Genomic DNA, 24,076 nt, shown 5'->3' on the forward strand with positions numbered 1-24,076 from the left:
TTCAGATTGAAAATATCGATCGTGACACATCTGAATATTCAGTACAAACTGTAATAGTTGAAAAAGTTTCATTGAGAGTTCCGTCTTTATCAGTTCTAAACTCTATTTACGTTCAGAAACTGAAAATATCGAATAAAAGGTTTTGATTATGAACTATTGATACAAATAAATTGCCAAACAAAACAGAACTTTCATGTGAAAACTTTTTTTCTCCGTATGTTTTAGTATTTGTTAATACTTGAATTATATTTAAATAAATCTACATCAAAAATTCGAAAACTAAGTGGAATTCTCCGAAGATTGAATCTTGTATCTGGTCGAATTTTTTAGAAAATACAATATAGTAATACTGAGAATACTAAAGTTTGTTTTTCGAGACAATTGCGTAAAATGCTAATAACCTTTCATCTCGTTTAAGTTGAAATGAGTTAGTATGTTACTTATAAACTCTTTGTCGATTTATACTTATACGTTTTGATAATGTTTGTCTTGAGTTTCCTACGAATTTCTTAAGTATGGGTCATTAATTTCGCCTAATTATTATTTGTAAACAGTGTTTATGATATTCAGATTTAGTGGGAAATTAGACAACTGTTTTATTATTATTCGTATGCTTTCTTTGTTTTATAGGTAATAAATGCGTGTGAGAGGTATTAAAGTTTTATTTGCTTTGTTTGAGATACATTGAAATGTTACAAGGAATATAATATTTAAAAGGCCTTAAAAAGTGATTAATTTGTATTGTAACTTTTAAATTATTGCTGAAATGCTTAGGTTGTAGTAATTATATTTGATCTCGTTAGTTAATATATCTATATACTAATTAACTTAATGCTACTAGTTAATTTAAAATACACAGTCATAATATCATAGACGTAGCTCATTTTTTTTGAGGGGGACATTAGTTTTCCATTTAAAAAAGAAATCTAGTGATTTAAATTAATATAGGTTTTTCCTTTAAAAAAAATCAGTATATTAAATCATACCAACTGTACAGGGTACTTGTCAAGTCTGGAGTTATTTCTACAGTATTTCCAGCATATTTTAAAACTAGTAAAAATTTCCACTGAAAAATTTTACTCAATAATAGCCAAGAAAATTTAAGTTTTTAATTGAAAATTTAATCAAAGGAGGAATAGTTTCGTATTTTAATATATCGCCCCATCTTTAACCACAATGGCACCAAATTGATCTAAAAAAAATTTTTTTTAATGCATGTAATGGTTTTTCCGAATGTAGTTACAAGTTATGCCATTCACGTTGATCCTTTTTTCCCCTTAAAGCTTCAAAGCTTTTTTTTTCTAAAAACTCTGAAGTTTTTAAGACTTGGCAACTATACTGCCGCAGATTGCAATGCTAAAATCTTCTCCTGAGAATTTATTACTAGGTAAAACTTCATTTTTTAGTCAACCTTCTAGTAAAGTTGTGTCATTTTGAAGGCTTTTTTAATATTTTTTGCTAGAAATTTATCGTAGGAATGAGGAATTATGTGTAAACAATAACAAACTTCTAAAACCAGGGAGGAATACTAGAAACTCTCTATGTATTCTTAGACGGTGACGTTTACAGGACGATGTATGAACAAGCTTGATATTCTAGAAAGTTATATTATTCAGATTTGCATATAGTTTTAGTACTATAATAAGATTTTTCTGTATTTTATAAATTCTGAAATGTAGAGAGCCAAAAATTGGTTTAAAAAAAATATCACTACAAATAAAATGTGTGGGTTTTCATGTTTTTAAATTTCAGTCTCTAGCTAAAATTGGTTGGAACTACTGAATGAAAACATAAGTCATATTATAAAAAGTAAAATAAGAATATTAGACAGTGTGTTGTTTTGGAAAAATAAATTGGAAGTAACAACCTGGAAGTTTTATCACTAATTTTAAATATGCCACCCATGCTTAGCTTTATATAGTTCTTTCTGAAAGTTTTATGTTTGCATTTAGGTATTAACTTAAGTTTTTGTTAAACTTATTGGGTTTTGTTAAATTTCACTTATCATGAATGAAATTCCACTATCATGAAAATTATATTTAATTTATCGTGAATTTATTTAATTTCATTTATCAGTAATGAATGTTAATCAGGTATTTCAACAATTATCTAGCAAGCATAAAATTTAGCACTTAATAATAGGTAAGATATTCGATTTTAATTCATTTTTTTAAAATCAATTTATTAATGTATCTCGATTTTAGATAAAACTCTTGAATTGCAGATGTTAAAACTTAAGATCCTACTATTTTATATATGAAACATAGTTTGTTTTTAATATTTAGATGAATACTCCACTCCAAAAAATTATGCCGACCAAAGCTGAGCTAATAAATTTATCCAGGAGTGGAAAAGCTGTTCATCTCAATTTCCAAGAAGTAAGATTATTAATGAATTTTTTGGTATTGTTTGAATTTTAATTAATCTCTTTTTTTTTCTTTCCATACCAACTAAAACTTTTTTCATTTATTCATAATTTTTTCCTCTTTAACTTTACAGTTTTAAAATTATTATTGTCTTTCACTTTAAATAATTATTATTATTTTCTTTAATTCTATAAGAATGCAATAATGGAATAACTGCACATCAAGTTTATAGTCTGATTTGTGTACCTTATCAGCCGGAGAAAATAAAATTATTTGCTTTCACCAGTTTTATGAATTTCACCAGTTTTATGTTTTTATAAATAAATTTCAGTAGTGTCCTAAACTTCTCTATGTACAAGGTAAACAGCAGTTTTTAAATAAAAATAAAGTCTGAACTGAAATAAGTGTTCAGTTTCTAAAAAACAATACAATTTCACTTATTTAAAAAAAAAAGATGTAAAAATGAAAGTTCCAGATCTGTAAATGTTTGTATAAATTGAGTACCAATATAATAAATTGTTTTCTTAAATTTTCCTACACTAGCTATTGTAAAACTTGCTCCATTTTTTTTAACTTGCTAAAAATAAAGTAACTATTCTTTCTCTTAAAAAATAAAAAAAAAATATGTAAATAAAATAAAAATTATTATTTTTAATTTGCATTTTCTTTTCTCTTATCAAGAGACTGTTTGTAGAATACTACCATCATCTTCATTAGTATCAGCATTCATACACAAGTTTTCACAAATTGTACAATTACAATTTTTACAAATTGTTGAACACGTTATGCTAGATTTTTGGCAATTGGTACAAGTTGTTTTACATCCAGGGGCCCTACCATGAGCTACCGGGAATGGAATGAAGATTCCCGGCTGGAAAGTGAAACTGGGAAAGTTTGGTTCCATGAATGTTCAATACCGTACCATGAACACTCCCTTGGAATCAGACATTCCACGATAACTCGCTCTCAGGGCGTGGCTAAAATTTAANAAACAAATAAAATTTTTTTAAGCAGATATGCAAAAGAATTGAAATAAGTTATCTTCATTCGTACTACCTGTATAATAGCTCCACAAAATTATTTACCCTGCATTATTCAGAATAGTTTCTTGGCTTCTCTAAACTTCTTGGTTAATGTAGGACAATCACGATACATTACTAAAGTAATTAAAGAAAACTTTTTCCATGTATTTTTGCAGAGTCAGACTTACTTTTCCTTTCTAATATCTTAACTGAATATTGCCAATTATCATTCAATTTTTTATTTTTTTAACTCTATACGAATAGAACATTTGAATTGATGGTTTTATTTGTTATAGCCATGCCATAGCTGGACAGATGATCTTCCAGTGTGCCCATTATCTGGTGTTGGCTTTTCTATCAACCAGAAATATAGAGCTGATGGCTTAAGATGGGAAGAACATGCATTTGAAGACAGGAGTTTTCATTTTAGGTGAGGATTGTAGATTGTGTAGTTTTTTTAAACTTTTATCTCTGATTTATTTAGTTTACTATTCTTTTAGTTTTCGTTGAAAAGTAAGTTTACTAAATTTACTATCTGTTTTAAAAATCCTGGCAAATTTTTTCTTAAATTTCAACTTCAAACTGAGCTTATAGATAGAATCTATGCTATACATCTTTCATAGCAAATAAATTTCTTATTTACACACCATATTTTGTTGTTCAATGTGTTGTGTTAGTTAATCCTCTACTTTAAACTTCAAGATGGGGATATTTTTTATGAATTCAGTGTATAGGTCAATCTCTTAACTCACACTTCTTGAAAAGCAAATTTTTAATCAATTACAATGATACTACAAACTGAGTGTCTGAATCTGACATAATTGAGACATTTTAGATCCTTTCAAAAAATAATGTTAACTTAAAAGATCTGTCTATGTTTCTGATAAGTTTTATTTTCATTATATAAAAGTTTTGATTGTATTTTTTTAAAGACAATTTATACTTTGAAAAGTGTGGTATAGTGAGGTTAAAAAACGTTTATTCTGTTATTACAACCAGTAATTTATTGTAATCTTCTATTTTTATTTTAAGAAAAAAAAATAGTTTTTGTCCAAGTGTAAATTATCTGTAGACAAACTTTCATGCATGTTCTTACAATTAAAGATTGTTTCTTTAACCTTTATATGTTTATATGCATGATTAACTATAAAGAAAATTATGGATTTTGCATATAATTATGTTTTTTATAAATATTTTTTCTCTTAATTATAGGTTACTAAAACTAAATGATTGATGGTAGAATTTTGACTTCACATTTTTGGTTATTAGGAATATTTTTCATTATTAAAAATTTGCTTGGTTGTAACAGAATTTTTATTCAAATGAATATAAATCGATTCCTGTGTGTAAATGATAGAAATATTAACCTAGACTTTGTAGTAAAGGTTTATTTATGTATTTCTTTTTAGAACACACACACCTGCAACACACTAAGTGGTAAACACACTAAAAAAATTGGCAACACGACTCGAAAAAATATTTTTTTGGAATGATTTACAGAAAGTTAGTGCAGTACATTTTTAAAAAGAAAATCATTAGAGACTGAGAATATTGAATAACTAAGCTTTAAAGGAAAACTCATATAAAAAGTGCAAAAAATTAAGTTGATGTTACTGTTAGTGGAGAGATAATACAAAAAGTGTTTCAGATGTATTGGTTTGGACTGCAATTTCAGACAAATGATAATTTCCTTAAGACTTTGTTAAAAAAATCCATATTGGATGGTTTCAAGTATTTTTAAAACTTTTTCAAAGACATTACAATGACTTTGAAAAAGTTTTAAAACTGCTTACGACCACAGAATTTAAAATTTGATAACTAAATTTAAAAGGACACATTTCAATAAATATAGAAAGTTTGTTCATGTAATTCTTCATAGTGTAGCATGGAAATATAATCTAGTTTTTATCTGAAGACGTGTGGAATTCAGTATGATTTAAAAAAATCATTCTATAATTTCAGAAATTCCAATTCTTTGTTATCATTAATATATCTAAATATACTGAAATAAAATGTTCTCACTAATTAAGAAAACCAATTACAAAACTGGTTTAAAACATACAAAATGCCATTGAATAAAACCAAAACTGCAAAATATGAATCTACACCGACATAAATCAATAGGCATTCTATCCTCCCACCTCCCTTGTCTGTCAAAATGTAAACAAATTCCCAAAAACGTTGTAAATCATCTGCATAATCCTCGCAAAAAAGACAAACAAATGCAGTTTATATATTTAAATGCCCGGGATGAAAATAAAAACAAACAAACTTGGAATTGAAAGTGCATATTGAAGGTCTATGCCTGTGGGACATCATTCAAAATTATAATTGACTTCAACCACCATTTAGTGTTATTTAAAAGTTGAAGTAAAATGTTCAAATTCAAATCATGTCCAGGTGATCATGATCTGCCGACTCATTTCATATATGATACCATAGGCCATAAAGGGTGAATCCCATCTTCATGTATATTTGATCCACAATTCTGAAGGGGTCAAATAGAACTTATGAAAGACTTTTAAATTTTATTTCTGTGAGAAAAAATGTTTTGAAAAATTGTGTGAGAACCAATAAAATTGTAATCCTTTTTACAGATATGATGAGAATACATATTTCTATGGAGTATTTGATGGCCATGTTGGAACAAAGGCAGCCGATTTTGCTATGCAGCGCATGCCTGCTGAAATTCTTTTGGGTCAACTGAAAGGAAAAGAAAAAGATGAAGAGATCCATGAAGTCTTGCAACAAGCATTTTTAGCCGTGGAGAAAGGATTTTTTGAATCTATCGATGACTTGCTGGCTGAAAAAGAAAATCTGAGGTTACAACTTCAAGTAAGCCATAATATTTCGTAATTGTGTTTGCTTATTACTTTTACACTAGAAAAAAAAATTATAGCAAATACTTTTTATGATGTTTTTATCATTACATCCATCATTCAATTAAGCAAATAATGATAAATCATTCTTCATTAACTTTGAATGTATTCTTTTAAAGAAATATTGAAATTTTACTATAACTAATTAGTTTATTTTGTACATTTTGGTTAGTTTTTTGGCCAGGCTTACTCGTAATAATAATGAAACTTGGATAGTAAAATATTGCTTGCCTGTGTTGAAGCAAATTCTGATACAATAAAACCTTTCGGGAAGAACCCTTCTCTGTTCCACAGCATAATGGAGGTTGATTGCTCTTAGAGGTTACCCACATTGACTTCAAAATGTTATCGAAGGCTTATTGTAAGCGATTTTAATTTTACTCAGTGTCATTTTCTTGGTGTGAAAGTACTACTTGTGTTGGCTTCATGAAAACCGGATCGATGAATAAAATGTAGCGTCAATAAAAATGACCCCTAATTATGTGTAAAAACAAATTTACCAATTATGAATGATAGAACTATTTTAGATTTTCTCAGAAGTTTTTTTTCTCTGTTATATGATATATTTCTTTTGTATTTACTATCATTTTTTCAGTGTATTGTGGTGTTATATTTTTTAATTGAAATAAAATATGTAATATAATGCATAAATTATTAATATTAATTTTTTGTGTTTCGCTGTATGTTTTGACTACAGCACTGTCATACTGCGATATTAGAGTGGAATTTTTAAAAAGTATGTTTGAAAAACCTTGAAAAGGCAGAGAATTTTTTTCATATATTTGCATAGCAACCCTGTTATATTTCCTTTTTTTAAATGTACATTTATCGCAATGCAGCTTCTAGATTTTTTAAGCAGCAATTTAGCCTAGTTTTGCCATATTTGGTTATTAAAAGAATTTCCATGCCAAATTTTTCGTTGTGGTTTTTTTTCCACCTTGGCAACAATATTCATTTGGAACTTTTCAATAGAATATGAGCTAGGGTGCTCTAAGTAACATGAGTTTAATTTAAATCACCCCTGTATAATNTGGTTAATGTAGGACAATCACGATACATTACTAAAGTAATTAAAGAAAACTTTTTCCATGTATTTTTGCAGAGTCAGACTTACTTTTCCTTTCTAATATCTTAACTGAATATTGCCAATTATCATTCAATTTTTTATTTTTTTAACTCTATACGAATAGAACATTTGAATTGATGGTTTTATTTGTTATAGCCATGCCATAGCTGGACAGATGATCTTCCAGTGTGCCCATTATCTGGTGTTGGCTTTTCTATCAACCAGAAATATAGAGCTGATGGCTTAAGATGGGAAGAACATGCATTTGAAGACAGGAGTTTTCATTTTAGGTGAGGATTGTAGATTGTGTAGTTTTTTTAAACTTTTATCTCTGATTTATTTAGTTTACTATTCTTTTAGTTTTCGTTGAAAAGTAAGTTTACTAAATTTACTATCTGTTTTAAAAATCCTGGCAAATTTTTTCTTAAATTTCAACTTCAAACTGAGCTTATAGATAGAATCTATGCTATACATCTTTCATAGCAAATAAATTTCTTATTTACACACCATATTTTGTTGTTCAATATGTTGTGTTAGTTAATCCTCTACTTTAAACTTCAAGATGGGGATATTTTTTATGAATTCATTGTATAGGTCAATCTCTTAACTCACACTTCTTGAAAAGCAAATTTTTAATCAATTACAATGATACTACAAACTGAGTGTCTGAATCTGACATAATTGAGACATTTTAGATCCTTCAAAATAATAATTTTCACTTAAAAAATCTGTATGTTTCTGATAAGTTTTATTCTCATTATATAAAAGTTTTGATTGTATTATTATTTTTTGAATGTATTATTATTTTTTGAAAGACAATTTATTCTTTGAAAAGTGTGGTATATTGGGGTTAAAAATGTTTATCATGCCATTACAACCAGTAATTTATTGCAATCTTCAATTTTTATTTTAAGAAAAAAAATAGTTTTTGTCCGAGTGTAAATTATCGGTAGAGAAATTTTCATGCATGTTCTTACAATTAAAGATTGTTGCTTTAACCTTTATATGTTTATATGCATGATTAACTATAAAGAAGATTATGGATTTTGCATATAATTATGTATTTATAAATATTTATTCCCTTAATTATAGGTTACTAAAACTAAAAGATTGATGGTAGAATTTTGACCTCCCATTTTTGGTTATAGGAATATTTTTCATTATTAAAATTTTTTTTGGTTATAACAGAATTTTTATTCAAATGAATATAAATCCATTCATGTGTGTAAATGATAGAAATATTAACCTAGACTTGGTAGTAAAGATTTATTTGTGTATTTATTTTTAGAACACACACACCTGTAACTCACTAAAAAAGTGGTGAACACACTAAAAAAATTGGTAACACAACTCGGAAAAATATTTTTGTGAAGTGATTTACAGAAAGTTTGTGCAGTACATTAAAAAAAAAATCATTAGAGACTGAGAATATTGAATCACTAAGCTTTAAAGGAAAACTCGAATGAGAAATGCAAAAAATTAAGTTGATGTTACTTAAGTGGAGAGATAATACAAAAAGTGTTTCAGATGTATTGGTTTGGACTGCAATTTCAAACAAATGATACTTTCCTTAAGACTTTGTTGAAAAAATACATATTGGATTGTTACAAGTATTTTTAAAACTTTTTCAATAGCATTACAATGACTTTGAAAAAGTATTAAAACTGCATACAACTACAGAATTTAAAATTTGATAGCTAAGTTTAAAAGGACGCATTTCAATCAATGTAAAAAGTTTGTTCATATAATTCTTGATAGTGTAACATGGAAATATGTTCTAGTTTTAATCTGAAGATGTGTGGAATTCAGTATGATTTAAAAAAAAATCATTCTATAATTTCAGGAAATCCAAATGGAAGATGCAATCTATGTTACAATAAATGAATCTTTTTATTCTTTAACTTATTCAGGACCAGCTAAAGGAGAAAGAAATACTTCCCCACACTCGTACGCTTCTAGAGTGTACATATGCATGCAAATAGGCGATTTTTTCTGTCAAGCTTACTTTCAATTAAAAATTCTTATATAAAATCATTACTGCAATTAAATTTATACTTTATTATCATTAATAGTATCTGAATATACTGAAATAAAATTTTCTCAATAATTAAGAAAACCAATTACAAAACTGTCTTAAAACATACAGAATACCATAAAATAAAACCAAAACTGCAAAAGAGGAATCTACAACGACATAAATCAATAAGTATTCTATTCTCCCCCCTCCCTTGTCTGTCAAAATGTAAACAAATTCCCAAAAATGTTGTAAATCATCTGCCCAATCCTCTCAAAAGAGCCAAACAAGTGCAGTTTATATATTTAAATACCCAGGATCAAAATAAAAAAAACAAACTTGGAATTGAAAGTGCATATTGAAGGTCTATGCCTGTGAGACATTATTCAAAATTATAATAGACTTCAACCACCATTTAGTGTTATTTAAAAGTTGAAATAAAATGTTCAAATTCAAATCATGTCCAAGTGATCATGATCTGCCGGCTCATTTCATATATGATACCATAGGCCATAAAGGGTGAATCCCGTCATCATGTATATATGATCCACAATTCTGAAGGGGTCAAATAGAACTTACAAAAGACTTTTAATTTTTATTTCTGTGAGAAAAAAAATTTTGAAAAATTGTCTGAGAACCAATAAAATTGTAATCCTTTTTACAGATATGATGAGAATACATATTTCTATGGAGTATTTGATGGCCATGTTGGAACAAAGGCAGCCGATTTCGCTATGCAACGCATGCCTGCTGAAATTCTTTTGGGTCAACTGAAAGGTAAAGAAAAGGATGAAGAGATCCGTGAAGTCTTGCAGCAAGCATTTTTAGCCGTGGAGAAAGGATTTTTTGAATCTATTGATGATTTGCTGGCTGAAAAAGAAAATCTGAGGTTACAGCTTCAAGTAAGCCATAATGTTTCTTAAATGTGTTGGCTTATTACATTTACATGAAGAAAAAAAAATTATATCAAATACTTTTTATGGTGTTTTTATCATTACATCCATCATTCAATTAAGCAAATAATTATGTATTAATAGTAAATCATTTTTCATTAACTTAGAATGTATACTTTTAAAGAAATATGGAAATTTTACTATAACTAATTAGTTTATTTTGTACATTTTGGTTAGTGTTTTGGCCAGGCTTACTCCTAATAATGAAACTTGGATAAGGAAATATTGCTTGCCTGTGTCGAAGCAAATTCTAATACAGTAAAACCCTGCGGGAGCAACCACTCTCTGTTCCATAGCATAATGGAGGTTGGTGGTTCTTAGAGGTTACCCACATTTGTAAAATGTTATTGAGGTTTTATTGTAAGCGATTTCAATTTTACTCAGTGTCATTTTCTTGGTGTGAAAGTTCCACTTGTGTTGGCTTCATGAAAACCGGATCAATTAATGAAATGTAGCATCAATAAAAATGACCCCTAATTATGTGTAAGAACAAATTTACCAATTATGAATGATAGAACTATTTTAGATTTTCTCAGAAGTTTTTTTTCTCTGTTATATGATATATTTCTTTTGTCTTTACTACCATTTTTTCAGTGTATTGGGGTGTACTTTTTAATTGAAGTAAAATATGTAATATAATGCATAAATTATTAATATTAATTTTTTGTGTTTCGCTGTATGTTTTGACCACAGCACTGTCATACTGCGATATTAGAGTGGAATTTTTAAAAAAGTATGTTTGAAAAACCTGGAAAAGTCAGAGAATTTTTTTCATCTATTTGCTTAGCAATACTGTTATATTCCCTTTTTTTAAATGTACATTTATCGCAATGCAGCTTCTAGATTTTATAAACAGCAATTTAGCCTAATTTTGCCATATTTATTTATTAAAAAAATTTTCATACCAAATTTTTCGTTGTGTTTTTGTTTTTCCACCTCGGCCCTATAACGTATGCTGAATAACATATATTCATTTGGGTCTTTTCTATAGAATATGAGCTCGGGGGCTCTAAGTAACATGAGTTTAATTTAAATCACCCCTGTATAATGACAACAATTGTCGAGTTCTCTATGTGTGTATAGATGTAATCCAATAATTCTTTCTAATTCAATTGTCATAAGATCTAAAAAGCATCATATATCTTCCAATAAACGGTCTATATATGTAATTAAAGTTAATCTTTTGTGAGTTTTTTTTAAGAAACTTTTTCAAAAGAGGAATGCACCAGAAATAAGAAACTTTTTCTAGAAATTGAAAACACTGTAAATAAGCAAGTCATAATGGTGAATTTGGTAATTTTTTTTTTTTTTTTTAATTTAAGGAATCAGTGCCTAGTCTTGTAAATGAAGGGGAATGCTTTTATTATTTGAAGAAAAGAAATGAAAGTTAGAGAGGATAGCATATTAGGGGAGGGAAGCATTTTTAAATGATTGTTTAAAGAACTTTAAGTGAGGTATTATTTTTGTTATGTTGGTATTGCATTATGTTACGTTTAATTAGCTTCTACAACCATGCCCTCGGATTCAACTCTTTTATGTATAACAATAATTCAAACCTTTTTAAGTATTCTATGTTCTTCTGTCATTCACTTGCTCCTTTAATTATACATTATTAATATTAAAAACCTAATAAACTTACTTTCGATAATTTATCAAAGTGTAATGTTTAAGGGATTACGTACTATAGAAGCTTTGAAGCAATTTCCTGAAGTGGTTGAAAGATTGAAGTCAGTCACAGAAGAAATACAAAGTGGTACAACAGCTGTTGTTGCTTTGATATTGAAAAATAAGTTGTATCTTGCTAATGTGGGTAAGTAAGATTGCTTTCAAAGTTCTCTGAAAAATTTTAGAGTTGTACTTATTCTGTACAAAATTGAAATTTACCTGAAAATAATAATAATAAAAATACAGTGACATACTGACATAAAAGTGACTATAAAAATTATCACATGATAAAGTTTTTATCAAACTAATGGAAAAAAGAAATTTACATCAAAATATAATAAAAGAACATTTTATTTGCAAAGTGAACTAGAAACAAAAATCTCTTAATACAAAAGAAACAGAAATCTCTTAATAGTCGTCTTAATTTTCACTACTTTCATATTTGACTACAAAACTTAGTAACTTGTTAAAATTTATAACTTTGCTTAAGCCCCCCAGAATTTGATACCATCATTCCAAAAGTTTTCTGCTATATGTTATTTTCTCATTTAAGAAAACATGGGAGAATTTTTTTTTATTTTTTCATTTATGAAAGCCTGCAACTTTAAGTTGGTATTAATGCTCAGAGTGTTAGACAATCTAATTATAAATTTAAATTTACATATTTAGAACCTTAAGTGCTGATGAAAGCTAAGATTTGCGAGTTTAAAACAAGAGATACATCATTTATATGCAACAAGATATTTTCATTATTAAAGATCTTTTGATTAGGGTGTTTGGATTACGGTACAGATATTTACTGCATCTTCTGGCTGAAATCAAAATAAGTTTGGTTGTGTTACCACCCTGGTTTGGTGAAAGAATAATTGTTTAGTTGTGAATGGAATTAGTGTCCTTTAACTAAAAAGTTTTTAAAATAACAATAATATACTGTGAATAAAATAAAATTCTTTTATAAGAATTATTGAAAACAAATTGGTTCTTTTATTTGTTTTTAACATCATAAATATTCATTTTGAAACTCGGAGAAGAAGATTCTGAGAGAAAATAATTATAAAAGGTTGTATTTTGTGAAACAATTTTTTTACTGAGAACTTAACGAAATAAAATTAAAGTTATGTGTTGTGTTAGTTTTCTAGTTATCAGGCTCTGAAACCTTTACATGCATACATGGGAACGTTACTTTTAAAAAATTATGAGTAAAAGTTCACATACTTTAGGCAAAAGTAACGAGCAGAAAGTACAAGCACAAAACAAAAAAGTAACAATTTTAAAATACATTTCAAGGAATTGAAAAATTCAAAGTAACCTTAAATTTCTTTAAAAAAATTTAAAGAAAATTTGAATTCTAATTTAAAATGTAATAAATTTTAATTAAAATGTATAAAACTTTAAAATGCATGAAAATATTTAATTATAATATTTGTTTTTGATTTATCAGTTCCCAAATTTAAAAATGATTTTTCATGCAGACAAATGCCTGATAGGATACAGTTTTTAAGTGAATTAATGATTAAATTCCATCCAAATTAAAGACCATTCATGATGTACCAAGGATAATCACAGAAATTTTTTTCTCTGGAAATACAAATAGAAAAAAATGAATAAAAATACTTTTGAAAATAATGTTTTTTTTTTTTTTTTTAATTTTAAAAAATACTTTTATCGGTGTTCTTCTAAGTTTTCAAATAAAATTTCTATAATTTGTTCAATTCTGCTAAACCAAAGGTTTTTAGTATAAAGTTTAGTTTTTCCATTTTATTTCAACTTTATAGTAAAAAATAAATTAAAATTGTAATAAGTACTTTAAATTATACACAATTGAAAACAAATATTGTTTTTGTGTTAATAAATTTTTTACAAAACGCAAATCTGTAAGTTGTTTACGGCATTAAATTTAATAAAAAAAAATTTTTAAAAAAAACATTTTTATGTCTTAAAATAAAAATTTTAAAATTATTATCTCAAAAATTTTTTTCTATAAAATTTAAAAAAAGTAACATTGGAAAATTACAAAATAAAATTTTTAATTTATTAGATTTTAAGGGAGGGGGGAATGCGAATGCTTTCCTTTGATCCTTCCATCGATGCCATACCATAGTTAGTAGTAACAAATTTTAACATATATGATGGATGTTAACAAATTGGGTACTACTCCATGCATTTATTTAAATATGTAGAAAATGATTACTTACAGTCATTGTTTCTTTTCAAGATCAAATAGAAAATAAAAATCCAATTTTTTTTTTTTTTCTAAGTGTAAAGACAGATACTACATGTATATTTAAATGTGTATCTTTCATCTGTTTTTATTCTTTAGAGCAGAGAGGAGTGTATTCAATCTTAAATTGTTTGACTGGTAAATTAGTTGTCAATCAAGGCAGATCCTCTCCTTTTTATTATTACACGGATTCATCACCGTGGTTGGCATCCTCCATGGAGGGATGTGTTTTTTCTTCTTTCTAACCAATTGACAATTGGGGTGAAATTTACTCTGCAGATACCGAAAATGTTTTTTCAAAGCGATTTTCACAACTGATTGATTGGAAGATAAGCAAACATATCCAAAGATAAATCTGGAGACAACTGGATATTGATTTGGGGGACGCCTTGTGACTTTCGGATTCAGGTTTCTTGCCAGTATTGCTGTATTTTCCTGCCAATAAAGAGGCTTCAAAGTTCCCCCTTCCCGAGTTACGCAGTTGCTTTCAATAAAAGGCCTCTTTTGTAATAAGGGGAGGAAGATGTTTAATGGCCTTGACATTTAGCATAGAGTGTTCGAAAAGAAACCAGAGATTTGTCTGGTGAAAACATTCAAATATTTCAAAGAAAAAATTTTAAAAATAACTTTTTGAGAAAATTTTTTATAACATTTCAGAAAAAAAGTAGAAAATTCTTTAGACATTCTTATTACAAATAGTTTTTCCCAAAAAAAGTAAGGAAAAACTACTATAAGTACGTACTTTTACTTTTGTTACAAGTAACGGAAATAAAAGTATTGTCATGTATGTTTACCTGTGTTATTACTGTAGGGTTCATGTATAATGAAGGACTCAGATAACAGAAAATGCTTGTTAAATCTGATTGCTCGCTTAATCCAAATTCAAGGTTTTTTTTTTTTTTAAATTTAACATTAAAAAAACAACTGGCGTGATTCTTTATTGAAAACTGAAAAAAATATTTCATTGACGTTTCTATAGCATTACAAAATTTTGTTTCGTATAATTTTCTCCTTATAAAACACTTAAAGCTTTAAATGTTTCATCATCTGTATATTTTGCAGAAAAAGCTTTTCTTAAAATTTTTAAAAAGCTGGTTTTCAATAAAAAGTAGATTGTTTCGCAATTGCAATTTAATCATTATTCTCAGCAATGCTGCATGTTTTAAATAAATAGAAATAAATAAATTATTGTTTTTAGGAGACAGCAGAGCGCTTCTCTGTAAAGAAGATGAGAATATGAAAACGTCTATTGTGCAGTTGAGCCCAGATCATATATTTAGTAATGAAGACGAACTGCTAAGGTTATCTCAGCTGGGATTAGATGTTGAGAAAATCAGAAACCAACAAAAATCTGGTTTACAAAACTGTACTCGTTGCATTGGGAACTACACTGTGAAAGGAGGATACAAGGAATTTGATAATCTAAGGTGAAATTATTTATGTCAATTAGTTATGTTACATTTTAAGGGGAAATTAAATGTTCTCTGTTGCCTTATAAAGTAGATAATTGAGGAAAAAAGCTTTGATTTCACCTTCATTATTAATTACAAGGGTTTTCAAACTGTGCAGCATGGCATCTGATGAAGAAGAATTAATATATGATGGGGAAGGGTTCAGGTTAACTAAAAAATGTATGAAAAGCTTAAAGTAGTTAGTAATATCATTGCATATTTCTTTACATTTAAACAGTTTTTATTTTTAAATAATAAAGACAAGAAGAGACTATTATGATTACTATAAAAATATTAGATTTAAAAAAAAATTAAGTTTGAAATTTTCTATGCATGATCTTAAATTAAGGCTAGTAGGAAAGTAGAAAGTCTGGCAAGCTACTTTAGATTCCTAATGATAATGATAAACTTCTCTGGCTAGTGTATAATACTTACTAGTGATCGATAAATATGAAAGCAGGAATTTCATGTGTGTAAATTTCTCCTGTTAAAAAAAATGCTGTCGGTTTCAAAGCTGCCTGCTTCTAATTTGAATTAACATACCTTCAAATGCAAGTGTACACTTGTGAAACGCTAAAAGAATATGTACATGTTGTTCCAATCGAAGGGAATATACTTTGATTTGTAGGTTTTGATTTACTTTGTTTCGTATAGGAAATAAAAGAAGAAAATCGTTGATATTTGATAATTTAGTAGCATTTCTTAAACTAAATATCACTGTTGAGAAAGGAATAAAAAGTTGAAGGTTAAAAAAAAAATTAAAAATAATTGTTTTGAATAACTTATGTTGACATAAATTAATATATATCTTAATAATTTCTCATGTTTAAGTAATCCAATTTAAGTTAGAGAAATCTGTTCAGTTTTGGGCTTCAGAGAATATTGGGATGTTCCTGGATAGGCTTACTATTCTTGGAAAAGCGTTTCATACGAAAATATCTTAAACATTTGTAATTAAGATAGCAAAAAAAGTACCACTTAATGTTTATAATTCTCATCACCTCTTTAAATAACTTTTTATATTTTACTGATTGTATTTGAATTTATTCATTTCACTACTTTTAGTGATGCTCAAGATGAACCTATTATTGCAGAACCAGATATTGTTGGAGGAATCAAAATGGATGAGAAATCCAAATTTCTTCTCTTAATGTCTGATGGTCTATATCGATCATTAGAAGAGGCAACGGGATCCTTAAATGTAAGTCAATGAATTGGGTAACTACACAATTCTTAACTACTACATTTCGTTTATGCTCTTATGACATTTTAATATGTCACTGATTCCTTTTAGGTAAAAATATTTCTGTGTTGTACATGTAGATAAATTACGATTTCCAATAATTGTTACTATCTCTTAAAATTTCAAGAAATTTTTTAAAATTTTCATATGGTCCATCTGTAACCATTTGATGATATTCCATCAGTTAAAATTTTGACTGACTTCTGTTTGGCTAGGACTAAACTTAGTACTTTATAGCTCATATAATATAACTGACTTTGCCAATGTCATCACATGAATAAAATGGCCTGGCCACATTATCAGGCTAGAGAAAGACCAAGCCAGAAAAACACTCTTTAATGTCAGACCAGCTGGCACACAGGGAAAGAAAAGATTAAATCAAAAATGGATTGATGGTTGAGAACGTTGTTTCAGTCATGAAAAACCAAGAACATAAGTGATAAGATTAGCCTGATGAAGGCTTATTGAAAAGTTCAATTTTGACCCTGAACTGTTAAAGTAAAAAGAACTTCTGAAGGGAAAAGCTTTATTAATTAGGAATTAATTTTTAAACTTTTTTAAATTAGATTACCTTATAAACCTGAAAAAAACATTATTTTTAGATTAATGTTTGTGTTGAATTTTTATTACTACTGTTTCTTCTGCTTAGGTCAATGCAATGCTTGTTAATATGGTGTTAGAGCAATTCTCTGAGCAGTCTACTCTAAATGGGGTGGCACAGGCTGTTGTGGATAAAGTTCTCCGCATCCACCATGATGCTTTTCTGAGGGATACTCACAATCCAAGACGCTGTCAAAAAAGAGATGATATCACACTAATGGTGAGTATTTTATAATTCTGATTTTTTTATGTGAAGAAAGAATTAGATTTTGCCAAGTTAATTACTAATGTTAAAATAATCTTCTGATAAAGCATACATAATTATTTTTGTATGTCTGAACCTTGTAATATTGAAAGTTGAAAAATTCTTAACACAGATGCATTTCTGAAGTAGCAGCTGCGAGAAAAATTGTGAACCAAATTTTAGGGATTCATAGCCTTTTCTGAAATCTTGAGTTTTATTCAGGCATTCATTTTAAGATAGAAATTACGAAACTGTTAGGTTTGGTATATAATAAGTTTTTAGGTTTGAAGCAACCTATAACAATTTAAACTTAAGTTTTCATAAAGTTTTTTTAGTTATAGAAATCCCACCGTCGACTAATCATAAGATACAATTTCTAGTAGATCAGTCAAGTTAAGCATGACTGGCACCAGTCAGCGATTGTGTGGGTGATTACTTTGATCAGTATGCAGAGGAAACAAAGGCGAGTGGCATTAAATTGTTCTACCCTGAAGTGCTTGACTTCACAACCAAGTTGTTAGGCTATCAAAGCAGGGTACTTTCTCCTCTATTAAAGTATCGAAATTGGGAGGGTATTCCATCGAATGATCCTCAGAGATGTTTCTCAGACTGTTGCCTGTAGCTAATAGTGCAGTACTAGTATGATGTAAATAGAGTACTACTACTGCAGTTACAGAAATTGAATCTGTTTAACCTTGGTTAGCGCAACCATCTGCTCTCTCGCAACAGTTTAAAAATTAAAAACCATGTTCTTTTTTCTTTAGATTTTTTTTGAGAGTCTGTATTTCTTTAATTGATTTCAGAGAAAGTTATTATTCCAAATTTTAGTTTCTATGAAAAGTTTTGCAGCTGTGCAAAAAAGTATGATTTAAAGATTCACAACTTTATTTTACAATTTTAAAAATAAACATAGAAAATTTTCTTTAATGTTCAAATGGTAATGGTTAGAATACCATCTGGGGTTGTTAACCGGTTTTACCCCTGCATCATATTTATAGGACAGCTTCTATTTTCTGAAACATATTTTGTGGTTGGAATATTGTTTCAGTTTTGTCATTTGTCTTTGAGAATTAAAAAACTTTCTTCCACCATAATTTATTAATGACGTAGGTTTATGTGACTTGATATAAAACTATGAGGATCTGGTACTTTTTTGAACAAAATGATGGCTAACATTAGAAAATAGCCTCTTATTTTAATATCATATATTATGACACTTATTTCATTAAGCCAATTTCTGTATTACTTTAGCATAAAAATTTGTTATAAAACTGGTTAAGAAGATTAATATTTTTGAAAAATGAAAAATTGTTTATGTAATCAGAATCTTTTTTTTAAAATTTAAATTCTATGTTTACAGGATGTGTAGCGTTTTTAAAAAGCGCTTAAATGTGCTTATTTTAGATTTTCGTTTTTAAAAGCCCTTGAAGGTGCTTTTTTCCATTGGTGTTTTTAAAAAGTGCTTAATTTTCCCTTTTCCGAAATGTGATATTTTTCTTTACCATGTTGATTTTCACCACAAATTATGCAAAAAGACATTGTCCTACTCAAAGTTTTCGCAATTAATTAAACCCCAATCTATTTCGCCTTACCGCCAGTCTGTAGTGTATGGAAACACCATTTGTTTGACGAAATACTTGCAGGTCTGCTCTTGCGTATACTGAGCAGGATTCAGTGGTAAGGATTTTTGACTCTCATGTGCAACCCTGCTGCGTTTTGCAAGAGATTCTCAATTTCAGACTTCATTTTCCGCCCTCTGTAATAGAATCGAAAAATCTCTCGAATTATTGCTGATTACGGGGACCAACTAAAAATTCTCAACTTTTTTTTTCTCTATTAGCGATAGAAAATTTCATTTCTCTGTTAATTTCATCGTTTGTGTTGTGCCGTCGTCTTCGTCGCTGTAAATAAAACCGGATAAAACCATCAATTGTCAAAAATTTGCCAACCCTATCTAATTATGATCTTTTTCAAAGTGCTTAAAAATCTTTTTTGAGTGCTTGAAAAGTGCTTATTTTTTGTTGAAAAATTTGGCTACACACCCTGGTATATTTTAATTATTATATATTTTTTTAAGTTTATCTACACCTATAACACTAAAATAAATTTCATTTTTCTTTTTAAGGATTCATATTTAAATAGTAATTGCAAGTAGCAAGTTTACAAACAAAAGATAACAAATCTTATACTTATTAGGAATACCAGAAATTTTGTTAATGGAAGAAGAGAAAAACTAACATTTATGAATCTTTCAACTTATTCTTTAATTCAAAATATGAATCCATTTCCAAAAATTGATTACTTCCTTCAATAAAATATTAGTTGCAGGGTTTTTGTAGTTATCCCGATACAAAATATTTTGTCCTTGTTTATCTTCATTTTTAGCTTTTTGTCCTAATATTCCTAATTTTTGTGTGCATTTAGAAAATCCCATTTTTTAAGAAAACCAAATGTAATTTTTCAAAAAATTATTTTGAAGAATCAAAAGATTTGTAATTTTAATTTATCTTTTTATTTTAATTAATAACACTAGCTAAATACCATAGTTTCAATTTAAGGATAGTAAGGACGGTCTACTGATTCGATGTAGACATGGTTCATGCATATAATCTTACCCACAAGATTCATCGTTTCAACTTTTATAAATTAAATTAGTCTACGAAAAGAAAACTCAATTACCAATATAACATAAGCAAATGTTGATGATGATGATTTCAAGGATTATATACTTTCTTATTTTTGTCAGGAAATGCAGTGAAAAATCTTGTAATATGAAGTTTAGTAGTTTCACAATCTCATTTCATTTTAAAGAATTATAGATTCCAATCAACAATACTGTAATATCAAATTTTTAAATTAGGGGAATAACATTTTTAAATGATCGTAAGGATCAACCACTTAAATTTCTTTAGTTCAAAAATGTTAAGCTGCATTCTCATTATGTTTTTGTTTCAAAGTTATTTAAAACCTACTTTAAAATTATTTGATTAAAGTAGGTCATCTTGAGCTTCATTACAAATTTTAATTATATATTGGGTTTGGAAAGATGTAATGTATCATTCTTCCCTAGACTCCAGTCCTGCTATTAATAAATTAATATTTTTTTTATAATTGTATTTTATTTAACAACCCTAATCCAAAACTACACATTTAATATATATATATCATAACAGGTTTACACCCCTGTTATTTTTGGTTGATATTAGTTCAAGTGAAGAGAAGTCATCAGTCGTTAAATTCTAATCAGGCTTTATTCAGTTGACAACTGGTGAAAACAGAAATCTCACCCACTCTCCCAGCTGGAGGGGGGTGGACAAACATTCGGACAATTCCGGCACAGCTTATCAGGTCTACGTCATACTTCAAAAGACATGCTATCGTTCCTGCATTAAATACTACAACAAAGGGAGGCAAAAAGTCCATTCCTTGTATTATATGTAGTATTATATTGTCCATTAACAATCACACATCATCGAAAATCGTTTAATACTTCCTAATATGGAAGTGAAAGAGGGAAAGATTTTAAAATATCTCCTCCTTTGAAACATAAATCTAATTATAATTCATTAGTATCTCTACACCTATTCTTTACCAACGACATTTTATGAAAATGAAAGAGTTTCAATGCTGTTATTAATACAAAAATATTTTTTATAATTTTTGTATTATATATATATTCCTTATCTATTTTTGATAGATAAGAAATTTCAATTGTCCCCTTCCCAATGCTCACAGTACTTCAATAGGATCTGCCAGCAAAGTTGTCGNAAAAGTGCTTAATTTTCCCTTTTCCGAAATGTGATATTTTTCTTTGCCATGTTGATTTTTGCCACAAATTATGCAAAAAGACATTGTGCTATTCAACATTTTCACAATTAATTAAACTCCAATCTATTTAACATCCCGATAACAATCCGATAATAATTAAATAATCCCAGTAATAATTAAATCCCAATCTATTTAATATCCCGATAACAATCAAAAATACTGTAATATCATAGGATTTTTAAATGAGGGGAATAACATTTTTAAATGAATTTAGGGATCAACCACTTAAATTTCTGTAGTACAAAAATGTTAAGCTGCATTTTCATTATGTTTTTGTTTTAAAATTATTGAAAACGTACTTTAAAATTATTTGATTAAAGTAGGTAGTCTTGAACTTCATTACAAATTTTAATTATATATTGGTTTGGAAAAATGGAATGTATCATTCTTCCTTGGACTCCAATCCTACTCTTAATAAATTTCTATTTTTTTTATAATTGTATTTTATTTAACAACCTTAACAAAACTACTAATTTAATATATATATATACCTTATTATTGCATCTATTTTTGATAGATAAGGAATTTCAATTGTCCCCTTCCCAATGCTCACAGTACTTCAATAGGATCTGCCAGCAAAGTTGTCGAAGGTGACACTTCGGAGCACAATAATACACTGTCTGGTATTAACTCCATTGACAGCTCTTTTCTTGACGGAAAGACACCATTTTTCATGAATGACGCCACTTCTTTGACGAGCACGTCCGAATCAGCCGGGCCACAAGTTTTGTTTCAGTCTGCAACAGATATGTCCTTGGACGAGGAGGGTCGAATCAAATCTTACGTTGACTTCTCTGATTTCTATTCTGCTGTTGCAAAGGCTTATGAAGGAGGCCTAGTTCCAAAAGATTGGTTAAAACCTGAATGTTAGTGAATGATTTGTAATATAGTGACTGTTTATATCGACCCATTATCATTATGCTAAGATGTCTCTAAAATTATTCAATGTTATAGCTTTCTATTTTATTGTAATTTATGAATAAATTTTTATAAGAAATAGATATTTTACATGAGTTGTTCATATTTATTTAAATTTAGAAACAAAGAAATGTTGTGATAAAGTGCCATCTAATTTACTAAAATTAATCATTTTAAAACAAAGTATCAATGTGCTTAAAGGTTGTTAAGGTGTTTCGATTGTAGCGCTAGCCAGATTTGCTAACCAGGCTAAATTGTTTTTCTTACAAAAAGAAAAAAATGTTTTTTTTTTTGGCTTTTGTTTCATAACTTACTATTCCTATTTAATGTACATTTATTTAAATTTATTTCACATATGACTGTTTAGTAAAAAATACAACTAAAATTTATGATGAAATTTATTAAAAATTGCGCACCTAACTATGCAACCTAAAATTATGCAAGGTGTAATACTTAAGCTTATAAAATAAATAGCTATTCAGATGAAACCATCACCGTTACAAGTTTTATATCTAATAGCTCTGTGACATATTCAAATTAGAATCATACACTGAAGTCATAATGACAGCAAAAGCAATTAATTACAAATATTTAACAACTAGAAATTACAAGCAATCATTCGCAAAATTCTTAGGACAGGACAGTCTCACAACTGATATAATCTAAAAAAAACTATTATCTCATAAATAATCTATCTAAACAAGACCCTAATCAAAGGAGGGAAGACTTGTTCCAAGGCTCAGATCAACTGATTGTTGTCAAAATTTCTTTCCAAAAATTTTTTTAATTTGACTTTTAAAAAGAAAATTAATAAGAATTCCTTGATAACAACATAAAGAATACAATTTTGAATGAAGGATTTTCAAAAATTCTACAAAATATAAAAATAAAGACTTTTTGCACTTCGCGAAAAAAGTCAGCAAAAAATCTCAGCGTAAAACGGGAGTCCAGCATTCTAAGTTTCCACTGCAAATTTGCATATCTTTTGCCCTTTTTCTATTACAGTTAGGAAAGATATTTTCATGTTTCAAATCATGTCATATGAATTGAAAGATATTTCTGCAGAACTTTGACTTATAATTTTCTAAAATAAAACCTTGGTATGCACAAATGTTATAAATCCTTTTTATGAACATATATTGTGCACTGCAAGATAAAATTTTAAAAAAAAGCTTTTTACGAGGAAGTATTGAACTATTCAAAATTAATTCCTTTCAATATTCACAAAAAAATATAACTAAGATCTAAAGAGAAGTTAAGAGGTCAAAATATTAAGTTTTATCGTCATATTTATATTATTTCATTTTTAATTTTTAGTTATCTAAGCTTTAACTTCTGTTTTCCCATTAAAATCATTTTTTTATGTATTGTTTAGTTTCAGTTTGGAATAAAATATAAAACAAATTAAAAAGAAAAATCAGTTAGCAAGATAGTTTAACCATTGTTTCTTTTTTTAAATTTATTACATTAGAAACAAAAATATATTGATACTTATTTTAAGTTTTACAATACTGAATAAATTTATAATAATGGAAATTTTTCTACATACAATTACTTTAATTAACAACATTTGCCTTTTTAATTTTTTTCAAAGACAAAGTTTATT

At 27.9% G+C, this 24,076-nt stretch overlaps 1 protein-coding gene across 6 annotated transcripts; it reads left to right on the top strand.

The window, feature by feature from the left end:
• The first annotated feature begins 44 nt into the window (after nucleotides 1-44).
• Nucleotides 45-22,553, top strand: LOC107447549 (TGF-beta-activated kinase 1 and MAP3K7-binding protein 1). Of its 6 annotated transcripts, XM_071183670.1 has the most exons (10): nucleotides 45-427; nucleotides 2,077-2,142; nucleotides 2,286-2,378; nucleotides 3,685-3,818; nucleotides 5,986-6,223; nucleotides 11,972-12,110; nucleotides 15,385-15,613; nucleotides 16,703-16,838; nucleotides 17,530-17,700; nucleotides 22,070-22,553. In XM_071183670.1, exons 3-10 carry the CDS (start codon nucleotides 2,286-2,288, stop codon nucleotides 22,421-22,423), a joined length of 1,494 nt encoding a protein of 497 aa, XP_071039771.1. In that variant the 5' UTR covers nucleotides 45-427; nucleotides 2,077-2,142; the 3' UTR covers nucleotides 22,424-22,553. The 6 variants fall into 6 exon arrangements, with proteins under 6 accessions (XP_071039771.1, XP_042901933.1, XP_042901930.1 ...); XM_043045999.2 differs by lacking the exon at nucleotides 2,077-2,142 and having other exon boundaries at nucleotides 45-431; XM_043045996.2 differs by lacking the exon at nucleotides 2,077-2,142.
• The last annotated feature ends 1,523 nt before the right edge of the window (nucleotides 22,554-24,076 follow it).

This window comes from Parasteatoda tepidariorum, chromosome 7 (assembly GCF_043381705.1).
Source record: "Parasteatoda tepidariorum isolate YZ-2023 chromosome 7, CAS_Ptep_4.0, whole genome shotgun sequence".
Classification (NCBI taxonomy): Eukaryota; Metazoa; Arthropoda; class Arachnida; order Araneae; family Theridiidae; genus Parasteatoda; species Parasteatoda tepidariorum.